This window comes from Heterocephalus glaber, unplaced genomic scaffold, assembly GCF_053883595.1.
Source record: "Heterocephalus glaber isolate CG9 unplaced genomic scaffold, H.glaber_assembly_v1.0 deba00001613, whole genome shotgun sequence".
Classification (NCBI taxonomy): domain Eukaryota; kingdom Metazoa; phylum Chordata; class Mammalia; order Rodentia; family Bathyergidae; genus Heterocephalus; species Heterocephalus glaber.
In genome coordinates this window covers 36,948,990-36,961,265 of record NW_028258384.1, presented here as the reverse complement: position 1 = coordinate 36,961,265, position 12,276 = coordinate 36,948,990, and the positions used below count along the sequence as shown (strand labels likewise).

The 12,276-nt window shown below is 40.7% G+C and overlaps 1 protein-coding gene across 9 annotated transcripts in view; it reads right to left on the bottom strand.

Annotated features, from left to right (window-relative positions):
• Positions 1–12,276, bottom strand: part of Tmem164 (transmembrane protein 164) — a 173,241-nt gene that overhangs the window by 71,573 nt on the left and 89,392 nt on the right. For 7 of the 9 annotated variants that reach the window (XM_004861441.3, XM_004861440.3, XM_021241632.2 and 4 more), the window contains one exon: positions 8,082–8,148. The exons of the other annotated variants lie outside the window; for them this stretch is intronic. In XM_004861441.3, the coding sequence (XP_004861498.1) occupies positions 8,082–8,141 (60 nt within the window). In that variant the 5' untranslated portion in view covers positions 8,142–8,148. The remainder of the gene's footprint in view (positions 1–8,081; positions 8,149–12,276) is intronic. 9 annotated transcript variants of the gene reach the window in all.

Below are 12,276 nucleotides of genomic sequence, written 5' to 3'. Positions count from 1 at the left end.
TCGTAATAAGTGAAATTGAATTTTTTGAGTGACTAAGAAAAATACTTCACTTGGAAAAAAGCATCACCTATCATCCCTCTGTCCTCACAGCCCAGATCCCAGGACACATGTGAAAAGGTTCCCTGGAATTTCCACGAACAAAATGTTTAAGTGGGCTGACAAATTCCGTTATTAATTGTAAATATTTACCACAAACTAGGTAGGAGGCCCTGCAGGGTTGGTAACAAAGCAAAGGGCACCAACCTTACCTACAGAGACTAGTTACAATGCTCGAGAGAGAACTGGGGGAGGGGTTGAATGTATCCTCCAACCAAACTATGCAATGTTACACATCTACTATAAATGCCTAAAAAGAATACTGATTGTCCAGTTTTAGGTTAAAGGAAAAACATTCTGGAATAATGTATTTAGTGAAATTCCAATTGTTTAAGAAAACCAAATACAAATAAACCAACAATCCCAGAAATATGAAAATCTTTATCTGCAAGTATGAACAAAATGGAGGTGTAGAAAAACATAGAAAATTTAACATAATTTATTCCTGGGGTTGGTAAAGTAGTAAAGCTGGTAAAGCTTTTTATTTATAGTCTTCTGATTTAATGTTTTTTTTAATAAGCATGTATTATATTTGTAACAAATTCTAAAAGTAAAGTAAACCCACAAATTATGAATAGATATTGTTTACCACAGGAATTCATTTGGCTTAATAAAATGTGTTGTGTAACATTTTTGTCAATCATGGACCACATATATATCAGTGGTTTCATGAGACTATATTGCCTCGTGATGTTGCAATGTCTTCATCTGTGAAAGTTCACATGATGAAATCACCTACCAATGAATTTCTTAGAATGTATCCCACTGTTAAGCAAAACAAGACTGAAAAATGTACTTGAAAATGAACCTAAGCAATTAGGAATGAGAAAGAAGGAAAACCATTACCTTTGGCATCAGAATGACTAGAAAGTTCTCATGTCAGTTCTATCATTTCCTATACATTTCTGTACATGTTACTGGAACTTCCTAAAGCTCAGCTGTAAAGTGGACAAGCTAATACTGACTGCCCAGGGTTGCTGTGAGGACCACAGGTTAGTAATAGTCAGTAGCTAACTAACAGTGCTGTGCTATGTGCTTTACACATATTAACTAACTTAATCCTTGGAACAACTTTATTAGTAGGTGCTACAACCACCTGCATTTTATAGATAAGAGAACTGAGACTCACAGAGGTTAAGTAACTTGCCCAAGTTCATCTTCTCTCTCCACTCTCTCCCCTACATTTCTACTTCCTTTGTCTTTGTCTCCCTCTGTCTCTCTGTCTCTGTCTCTCCATCTCAGACACACACACACACACACACACACAGTGTCCCAGCCAGGGTATGAACCTAGATAACCTGATCCTTGAACCCATCCTCTTAACAAAGCACACCAGGATGAGATATTGTGAAATAACTACTATTTGGGTTGCAGAATCCCATCCATAGGTAAGGAATTCTTAGCAAAAGCTGAAAAGACAGGAAACACACAAATCTGAACATGATAAAGGCTAAAGGAAGTGACAGAAGCAGTATCATCCATGTCTCCTGATAATCTGCAAATACGTGGTAACGTCTGTATTGATACCAGGAACCCATGGCTCCCCTGCTCTTCATCTCAGTGCTGAATTCATTGTTTTGGCCTCCCCGTATCATCGCATTCCTTCAGCCTGAACTGCCTCCTTGCTCTGCAATTGCCATGCACAGTCTAATGGTCCTTCTGGTCTCCACTTAGGCTGCACTTCTCTTTGATAACTTTGATCACCCCAGGACATTACATGTTGGAGAGATTACATGTTAGCTAACAGTATACAGTTAGCTTTAGCACTTAGTTACAAACACTTCTGAACATCAGTTTCCTCATATGTAAAACAGGGTTCTTACAAAAATTACATAATAATGAATGCAAATTACCTAGCAAGTAGCATGTGCTTGATAACCACTAACATTAATCTTCTTCCTATTTCTTAGAACTCAGAGCAACTACAATTTTGCAATTAAGCCTGAATTGCCTTGTGATTTTCCATTTTCATAATTTTAACTATAATACAAGTTGATTATCCATTATCCAAAACACTTAGGACTAGAGATGATTCCGATTTTAAAGTTTATGAGATTGTGGAATATTGCATAGACTTCACCAGTTTAACATCCCTAATCCAAAATCTGAAGCTTTTTGAACACCGGTACTCAATATTTTTAGATTTTGGAGCATTTTGGATTTAAGGATTAGGGGTGTTCAACTGATATTGTCATAATTTCTCAGGCATTTACACCTTCTCTTTCTTTTTCTGTTTGTTTTCTTTGTTGTTGTTATTTTTTGAGGCAGGGTCTCCCTTTGTAGTTCAGGCTGGCTCTGAACTCACTATCTAGCCCAGGCTGGCCTCGAACTCAAAGCAATCCTCCTGCCTCAGCCTCCCAAGTGCTGTTACACCTTCTCTTTCTAACTAATCTGCAAGTTCCTTAAGAGTGAGCAATGTACCTCAGTTGTTATAGGAACTCTTGCAACATACAGCATAATACTTGACAAAGAAAAGTAGTCAATAAGAATCCATGGATTGACTGGTGTGGTCCAGGCTGGATTCCTAGAGGATGTAACGCTCTCAGGGCTTAACCTTAAAATACAGGTAGGAATTGGACATATCACTATGTTGAGGGTATCCCTAGAATTTGGTCTGGACCAAGAGCCCCAAAACCTTCTCAGCACCCCTGACATCCTCAGACACATTGCATTCATCTGATCAGATACTTGCCACTCTTTGTAAAAGATGAGGAACAATTTTGCCTCATATCAATCAATGCTTTAGGAAATTAAGGCCTCTTATGAAACCTGTTTTTTTATATTTTAAATGCCTTTAGGAATGCAAACGGACATTCTGTCCCCAGTTCAGGTCCAAAATCTAAACTGTAACTTTTTAAATAGCTCAATTTGCCAGTCATAGAAATAACACTTCTAAGTCAATTAGCACATTTCAATGGGTCACTTACCAAACAGTGAGATTCGCAAGCTTATTTGAATTGGTGAGAGCAAAGTTTTTTCTAGCAACATATACAGGGACAAGGTGTGCCAGCAATGAAGTTTCACCCTAAGAACACTGAGATAATGTTCGTAAATAGAAGGTAGACACTCCACTAATGACAAAAGCATTACTAACCTCTTCCACTCAGTCTGAGAGTTAAGAACATCCAAAAGAATCATACAACAGAGAAAAAGAACTGGGTCAAAGTGAAGAGCAAAGGGAGAGAAAAAGGAACAAACATAGTAAGTAGATCAACAGGGACACATAATAATGGGCAATTTTGATAATGACACAATAGTACACTGGAGGCTTTGAACCCTGAAGAAGAAAGGAGCTTGATGAAAAGAATCCTTATCACTTTTTTTTCTTCTAATCCTAGTAAAAGATAGATGGCTACAAACACAAATACAAGCCAGGCTAACGTCTTCAGTCTGGGAAGCAGGCCGATAAGGTATCTAAAATTTTTTTGCTCTGTCTAGTATCCTTTGCTTGGAATACCTAAAAGAAACTCTCATGGGGTTTAGAGGGTAAAAAGGGCAAAAGACAGGGCTGAGGATGCAGCATGGGTTCAGTACCTCAATCCAGGGCCAGATAACCAACTCTGCAATATGAGAACTATAACTGAACATCTAACATGCAACCAGGTTCTATGGGCATACAACTTAGCTCCCATCTTTTGGCTTTTACTACTTTTTCAGAAGGTAGTTTAGCCTAGAACAGATGATATTCTTTGTAATATAGACGGGCACAGAAAAGGAACCCAGCATCACTATCAGGACAAAAGGCCCATGGAACAAGGAACTCACAAAACAGACAGCACATCTATTCTCCAAGCTGTGAGGAGCTGACAGACTGCAGGTGGACTGTAATTTTGGATCCACAGATGGGCTTGCAGCAGGGATGAGGATAAGGAGGGAAGGTGGTAGTCCACCCCTCCTCCCATTGTATCATACACAAAACTGTGTTTGTGGGCCAGAGATTTAGATCAGCAGTGAAGTGCTTCCTTAGCCTATGCGAAGCTTCCATCCCCAGAATCACACACAAAAAACTGTTCATGTATTTCTTTGGAAAAGACTCTATAGCTTTCTTCACCTACTCAAAGAAGCCTATGACCTGACTCTTATAAATGGAGGGAACCTAAGAAGCATCACCAGTATTTTGCCTCAGAGCATGTGAACTCATTCTGAACTTCAGGCATGGAGGAAAAGAGCTCTGAAGTCTGCATCAGGAGATCTGGGTTCTAGGGACACCAAGCATGGCTTCTTCAGCAAGTCATTTATCCTCCTAAATCAGTGATGGTGAACTTTCAATGATACAAACAGCCCGCTGTGGCATGAATGCCATAGGTTCACCACTGTCCTAAATTCTCCTTCTGAAAGACTAAATGAGACAAGGTTTGAGTTCCCTACTAATCTAATAATCAGTAGTTCCATGATGTGTTTTCCCTACAAGAAACTAAGGGGTATATCACTAGTAATTGCCTTTAAAATAATTCTTCTGAAGCCAGACAGGCCTTCAGAATCCTGGCTATAAAGATCACTTACTTGTAACTGAAGCCATTGGAATATGTAGTTCTTCTTCTATGCTGTTAGCTTTGAAGGTGGAGAACCAGGAGGAACTGAAACCCATTTTTTAGCTGGTCTGCAAATCCTGATGCCAGTCACAGGGTGGAATAGCACATGTCGAAATCCACTGGCAACCCGAAGTCCTTTAGCTGACTGTGGTAGCTACATATCAAATTCTCTCTCATTCTGTCTTTATGTGCATATATATATACACGTCGGTGGTACTGAACACCCACTCATTAATTCATTTTATTTTTCTTGCTTCCTCATTATTGCTAATGAGAAAAGGGGGATTAAAAAGATAAAGGGCTAAGAAGGAAGGGCAAAAGAAAAACCAAAAGCTGACTTCCTGCCTAATTGGATCATCAGGTTTAAGAAAGAATTGCCAGTCTTCCTGTGTCTCATTTTAAGTCAATCTGAGCTCAAGTAAGGGCTTACAAAGCAAACACCCCCTGAAGGTCAGAATTGCCCAGACAAGGTTTCAAGTATGTAAAAGAACCAGACCAAGGCCAAGTGTTAAGGCACATAGAGACATTCCAAGCTTTGTTCAGCTTCATTAGAAAAAGAGCATAAAGATGTATCAGAATGACCAGAATCACTAGTTTTAAAAGACAGCCCATCACAGAACTTTCAGTGTCAGGAAGTTACTTGAACATTCTGGATAAGCTGGTTGGCTATGGCTTGACATTTATTTGGAAACTATTCACTGTTAGTGTTAACAGATAAAATAGCACATCTGTCATGAGTGGGGGAGAGGGGAAGGGGGAGATAGAAGAGGAAGAGGAGAAGGAAGAGAATAAGAGAAGAAAAGCAGACAGATGTGGGGGAGAGACAATAGTCTGTATGGAGGGTGGTAACAGTGTTATGGCTGAACTACGTTCCCCCTCCCCCACAAAAAATTTGTATGTTGAAGTCCTAACCTCTAGTACCTCCAAATGTGAGTGTATTTGGAGATAGGGCCTTCAAAGAGGAGATTAAATTAAAAATAGCCTATTAGAATGGGCTCTCACCCAGTCTGATAAGTATCCTTATAATAGTAAATTTGGCTACACAAAGAGACACTAGAGGCATGTGTGCACAGAGATAAACACACAAAGAGCTAAGAAGAGGGCTACCATTTGCAAGTCAAAGAGACAGGGCTCAGAGGAAATCAATCTGCTGGCATCTTGGTTTTGGGGATAATATAGTACCTTGCATCTGATAAAGCGCCTAAATAAACATCAGCAGACCCTGTGAGACATATATTATTGGTGTAACAATGTTGACTGAATGAAAACTTCACCACTAGCTTCCTTAATGACTTTGGGTATATGAGTGGGCCCTCTGGGGCCTTTCTTCTCAAGCTTGTACAATGGGACTCATAAATTCTGCTTATGCTCAATGGCTCTACAACGAGAAGGCTATTTGGTTTTCACTGGGGGAAAGTTGCTAGTAGGAATAAAGCCGAAGTCAGCCTGTCTAGTGGAACCATATCAACCTCAACTGATGGCAAAGACTGAACAACCAGAGTTGTGGGCTGGAGACACTCAAAAGTCACAATCTCTGGCTCTTAGTCTTGGGAGGAGGTTTTCTGGAATCTAACAGGGGTGCTAAAACTGGAAAGTGGCTTTCTAGCTGCCTGACGAGTCAAACTCCTAAGAAAATCAGAACAAGAAAGCAGAGAGATAAGATGGCAGCACTTCTACTTCTCTGCCTTAGCAGGTTACCTCCACAAGCAAGGAGTAACTTCTGCTCCATCACTGTTCCACATTCCTGAGCCATAAGCAACAATGTTGTGGTGTGTGAAAGAAGCCTTTTTAAAAGAAAAGGTATAGGTTTATTTTGTATTATTTTTACCATTCTTCACTATTATCCCCTCTGAAGCCAAGGCAGGAGTGCTTTTTGTTCATTTTGTGGTGCTTGGGATCAAACCCATGGCCTTGTGCATTCTGGGAATGTACTCTACTACTGAACTACATCTTGGCTCTCCAGCTTCAATTTTTAATATGCCCATAGGTGACTTCTATGGACCACTGCACAAAATCAGTGGCTTTTACTTTTGCCTCCATGATAAACACCTGGGGGTACTATTGAAAATATGGTGCCCATGTTTCCTCACAGATCACAAACTTAGACTCTCCAAGGGTAGGGTAGGATATCAGTGTTGTTTTTCCACCAGTTTTTATTTTATTTTTAATTGACAAATAATTGTATATAATTACAAGGAAGACAATGTGATATATATATTTAAAGGGTATCCAGTGTCACTGTGTGATGCGTTGACATAGTCTACAATGTGGAACAATGAAATCAAGTTCATTAGATAATCCTGGAGCATAGTGAGGGTTCAGAATCATTGCTTTAGATGAGTGGTGGTGAACCTATGACACATGTGCTACAGCGGGCTGTTTGTTACAACTGAAAATTTTAAAAGGTTCACTATCACTGCTTTAAATAAATGCTTTCACTTTTAACTTCTACTTGTGTATAACATGCATCTAGAAAAGTACAAGTACCACAAGGGTATACTTGAACAACTGTGGAGAAGAGATGAATAAATCTTTCAAGAAGAACAAAGCATGGCTGTGATTTTAGAATCCTAACTTCGCCACCTAGAATTTATACAACTCCCTGAGCATCCATTCCTTCCCCTGTAAAATAAGAGGCCATAATGTTTGCCCTATTCCTCATATCTATTATGTGAAAAGATCTTGTGAACTATAAAATGCTATCCAAAAAGGATTATCAATAGTTAAATTATGATCTTCATCATGAGGTAAATTTGAGTCATGAAAGCAAAAATCAGGAAAAATGATTTTATGGGTGATTTTTTTTCCCTGAGAAAAGTGGCCTGCTTTTTTAAAGTGGCCTGCTAATCCCTGCCTCCTGCCTATGAGAATTTGAGTACAATACCCTGTATCCCCAACACTGTGGCTCCTGCTCCTTTTGAGGCCAAGTTATCATCTGACTCCCTACCACAGTAGACTTCTTCCTGCTAGCCTTGGGGTAGGGGTATTTCACACTTCCTGGTGGGCTGGAGTGGATGAGGAAGGAATCTAATTCTTCCCCAAGGGGCCCTTGGCAGAGTGGACGGGCTTTGAGGCTCCCAGAAGATTATTATAGGCCAACGTGGCAAAGCCTACATGAGAGGCACTTAGAATACCTGGAAGTCTGTCTAATGGGTAGGGTTCCAGCCCCCTTTCTAGCACACTTCTGCCAGTTTCTCTGGGCCTTGTTGGTCTGTCCCCATTCTGATTTAAATACTTAGTGTAGTCTCACAGTTCCACAGAATTCTCATATCCCATCAACCTCCACTGCATCTAAGCAGGACTACATCAAACCTCATCATTAACACACACACACAAACACATACACATCATATGTGCACATGGGCTAAGAATGAGGACAGCCACTGAATAAAAAAAGAGTGAGCAAATACTGTTTTGGATGTTGCCAGAACATTTCTAGAAGAGTCTACTTACCAGCCGGGTATTTACCACAGGAAACAGCAATGCCAGAAGAGCTCCATTCAACATGTGCATTTGTAACCTACAGGGGAAAGAAAATCAAGTCAGGTCACATTCAGACTCTGATGCAAAGAAGAAAATGTGTTAGGTGAAACCAGGTCATCTGGGGGAGGGCTAGGTATACAAGTGTTGCTGTGTAACACAGCCCTAGAGTTTGTGCACATGCAAAATAAATTAAAAGCAGTATATTTTATGTTAACTAAAATGGTCTGAAGAATATCACCACTGCCTCAGAATCCTCCAGATGCTTACAAAACACACTTTGATTATAACACTTTATTACATCATGAGCTCTAGGCTTTTTAAACATTCAGTCAGCCGCAACCAATGGCTTCAACTGCTGTGGCATTAGGAAAAGGGAGCTGCAGTAGCTAGAAATACTCCCTTGTTACAGTAGAAAGCTATTAGAACATGGCCACTTGTTTACACAGCCATGGCCAAGACTTTTCTGCAAACAAGAAATCTGAACAGAAAAGGACTGGTGCAAACCAGGGAGCTAATTGCATTGTTTTGCAAATTATTTCCCTACTGTCTTAGAAATGCCTTCAAGAACTGTTGCAGGAGATGGGGAGGGCAAATGTGGCAGCGCTCCAGGTTTGCTTTGATCTCTTTTACATATTGGGCCCTGTAGCTTAAAAGCAAAGCACAACAAAAACAGAACAAATAAAATGAAGGAAAAAAGGGTGATGCTGAAGATGTAAACCAACATCAAGTAGTGACACTGCTTCCTGGTTCCAATAGCTGACTTTAAAAAATGCAAACCCTTTGCAAGTTGAAAACAATCAACTCAGGAAGAAATCCTACTTGTAAGGGCTCTGAGGAAGGATTTAAGCAGCTCTCTTCATCATTCAGGGCAAATGGTCATTAATCTTGATGAAAAGCTGATTTGATGGGTCATGGACAAACATTACTGAGTCAACATGCCTCTTAATATACACGTGCATATCAATGTTTATATCAGCACAATTCCTAATAGTTAAATCCTGGAAGCAGCATGTATACTCATCCACAGATGACTGGATAAATAAAATGTGGTATCTGTATATAATGGAATACTACTTGGCTATAAAGAATGACAAATTTGAGGCACTTGTAGGGAAACAGATGCACCTGGAAAATACATTGAGTGAAATAAATCAGACACACAAGTTTAAATAGAATACAGTATCTCTCATTCGAGTGAGGCAAAGTACAAACAAAATGATAAAGGATAGATAGAAAGAGACAAGGGGACAGATCTCATTCAACAGGGAAGTGATCCAAGGGAACAAGGAGGGGGGAACTGAGAGGAATAATGATGTGCCATTTACAGGATCCTAATATCTCCAATCAGTGTAAACATTATATGCCATAACATGTGCTAAGACAAATAATATCAAAAGTACAAAAAAGAGGGTAGAGGAACTAGAGGAAGGGAGAGTGAGGGAGAAGGAAAGGGGATTAAAAATAAAAAGCTGTAACATGTACATGTAACCACTCCCCAAGATGACTGTAAACTGCATGAATTATAAACATGTGCTAATAAAATTTAAAAAAAAAAAAAAAAGAAAGAAAGCCTAAAAGAAAAAAAAAAATACCTCAAGACAATACAGACATTAGCTGGGTCTCAGTGTCTTGTCTGTCTGACCCTCTAGAACTTTAGCTCTTTTCTCAGAATTCACAAAAGCATTTGTAAGGCTAAGAGACCTTACAAGGAGATCCCAGAAAATGGCACAGAAGTCCCAAGACTCCTTTCCATCTCCCCTAGTCTGTTTCTTCCTGCTGTTGTTACCAAAGGCTCAGTGACAATGAGAATGTGCACTGAATATATTCCACTTGAGTATCTAATTAATTGCTTTACAGAAACTCTCATTTAATTTTACAGCAACCCTCTGAGATAAGTATAATGACTTTCTCCATTTTGCCGATGAGCAAACCAGGTTCAGAGATGTGAGGCAACCAGGTAAATGGCACATATCAGATAATAGTGAAGATTCACACGCAGATTTTTCTGACTCGACTTCAAACTCTTATATCTTCCTCCATGCTGTGGGACTGTGTGATTCAAAAGTTAATTACTCCCCTAGGTTCTGTTGTAAATTTGATGGTTGGAGTGTGTTTGCCTCAGGACAATGGACAATCAGTAATAGGGCGAGATTACTCAGCCATCTGTTTGCCCTAAAACCAAATGTCCCGGGGCCCAGTATCTATAGGACAATCTGTAAATGTGCTGACTATCCACACAGGGTGGTCGTGACTATTAGTCAGGATGTCTGCTGACCATCAGCATGTGACAGTGAACCACTAACCTTTGTTCTTTTCTTTCTGTAAATCTACATGTTAAATGCCCCCCTCAACCCCCTATAAAACAGCCTTGGACTCTGAGCCAGTTGCCTCTCTGAGCTATTTTGCTTCGGGAGTGCCGTCTGGCCAGACTAATAAAGGTCTGTTTTCCCAACATGGCCGGTGTGTTCCTTCCCGGGTGGTCCTCGCTGTAGTCAGCTCCTTGGAGCATTTGGTAAGGCCTTGGTCTTACATTCTGGAGGCACCGCTGGGATCCCCGGGTGTGCTCCACTTCAGCTCCTTGGAGCATTTGGTAAGGCCCTTGGCCTTACATTCTGGAGGCACCGCTGGGATCCCTGGGTGTGCTTCACTATAGTCAGCTCCTCAGAGCGTTTAGTAAGGCCCTTGGTCTTACAATGCCTTGTATCAGAGCCTCCCTCCCTTCCCCCCTGCCTCTCAGATGGCTTCAAGTGGCAAGTCAGCGATGCTCCATGTCCTTCCTTTTGGTTTCAGGGTCTCTCTCCTCTTCCGGCATTTCCTGCCCCAGGTTTACCATGCTTTCAAGGGATCACTTTAAAGGGAGAAGTCTTTTTGGCCAGGACAGGGCATTACAGTTGTTCAGCTTAATAGGACTTGGCTTGGTACATAAAAAGGAGGTATACCAATATAATGGCACTCTGGCCACCTTGAGCAGGGGTCTGTAGAGGAGAAAATAAAATAGGGGCCTCCTTAGGTCTTCTAGCTAATCCTGACTAGAAGGAGGTAAAAACAAACTTTGAAATACTCCTGGAAAGCAAGTCAAAGGAAAAAAAAAACAGATAAAGAAAGGCACCAAACGGCCTTGGGACTTACACCAAGAGACCAGAAAAAGAGCTGACAGGAAGGACACAGAGAGAAAGCCAAGTGCAGCAACACTAAGCCGCCCCCACCTCCAATAGAACACAGGGGAAACGTGGGGGTGGGGGTGGGGGCTGACTAACTTTAAGGCAGTGTGTACTCACACCTATTTACTAACATATACATGCATACATATATATATATATACACACACACACACACGTGTATTCACTCTAGAGTTCCTATATCATTCACTCTAGCGTCTTTATAGAGTACAATAGATATTCACATCCCCCCTTTACTAACTCTAAGCTAACCATGAATAAGGTACTCCATTGCAAACTAGCTGCCGATCCCAAAGGCAGACCAAGGACAAGTTAACAGAGAAAAGGAAGCTTCATGTAGACCACCCAAAAACATGGTGGTAGGGATCAACAACAGAGTGAAGAGGCAACACACAAAGTGGGAAAAAAATTTGTCCCTTGGACAAAAGAATAATATCTAAAACATACAAAGAATTGAAAAAAATCAGACCCCCCAAATTTGAAGACCCAGGTGTTCCCCTGCTGGGTATCTTCCCCAAAGAATTAAAAGAATCATACCACAGTGATATATGTGTACCCATGTTCATAGCAGCACAGTTTGTAACAGCTAAAACATGGCAACAGCCCAAATGCCCATCAACTGGAGACTGGATAAAGAAAATGTGGTTTTCTATGTAAATAATGAATAAAAAACATGTCAAATGAAAAAAAATTAAAACTCAATGGGCCAGATAGATATGACCCCCAAGGTACTAATCAATAGTGGGGTACGTTTGGCTCCTGGATCTCATGGCTCCCCTGGCTATTACTACTCTTGGGACCCCTCAGTATTATCTGTTTAATTCTCTGCTTTGGACCATGCCTGGTTCGCTGTTTTCAAAATTTCTTACAGGAACGACTGAGGGCATTCACCAATCAGACAGTCAGGAAGTTCATCATGGCAGGGTACCAGCCAGTACGGCAAAAGGAAGAGGTTCCCACTTGCCACGGGCCTCATCAGATCCAGG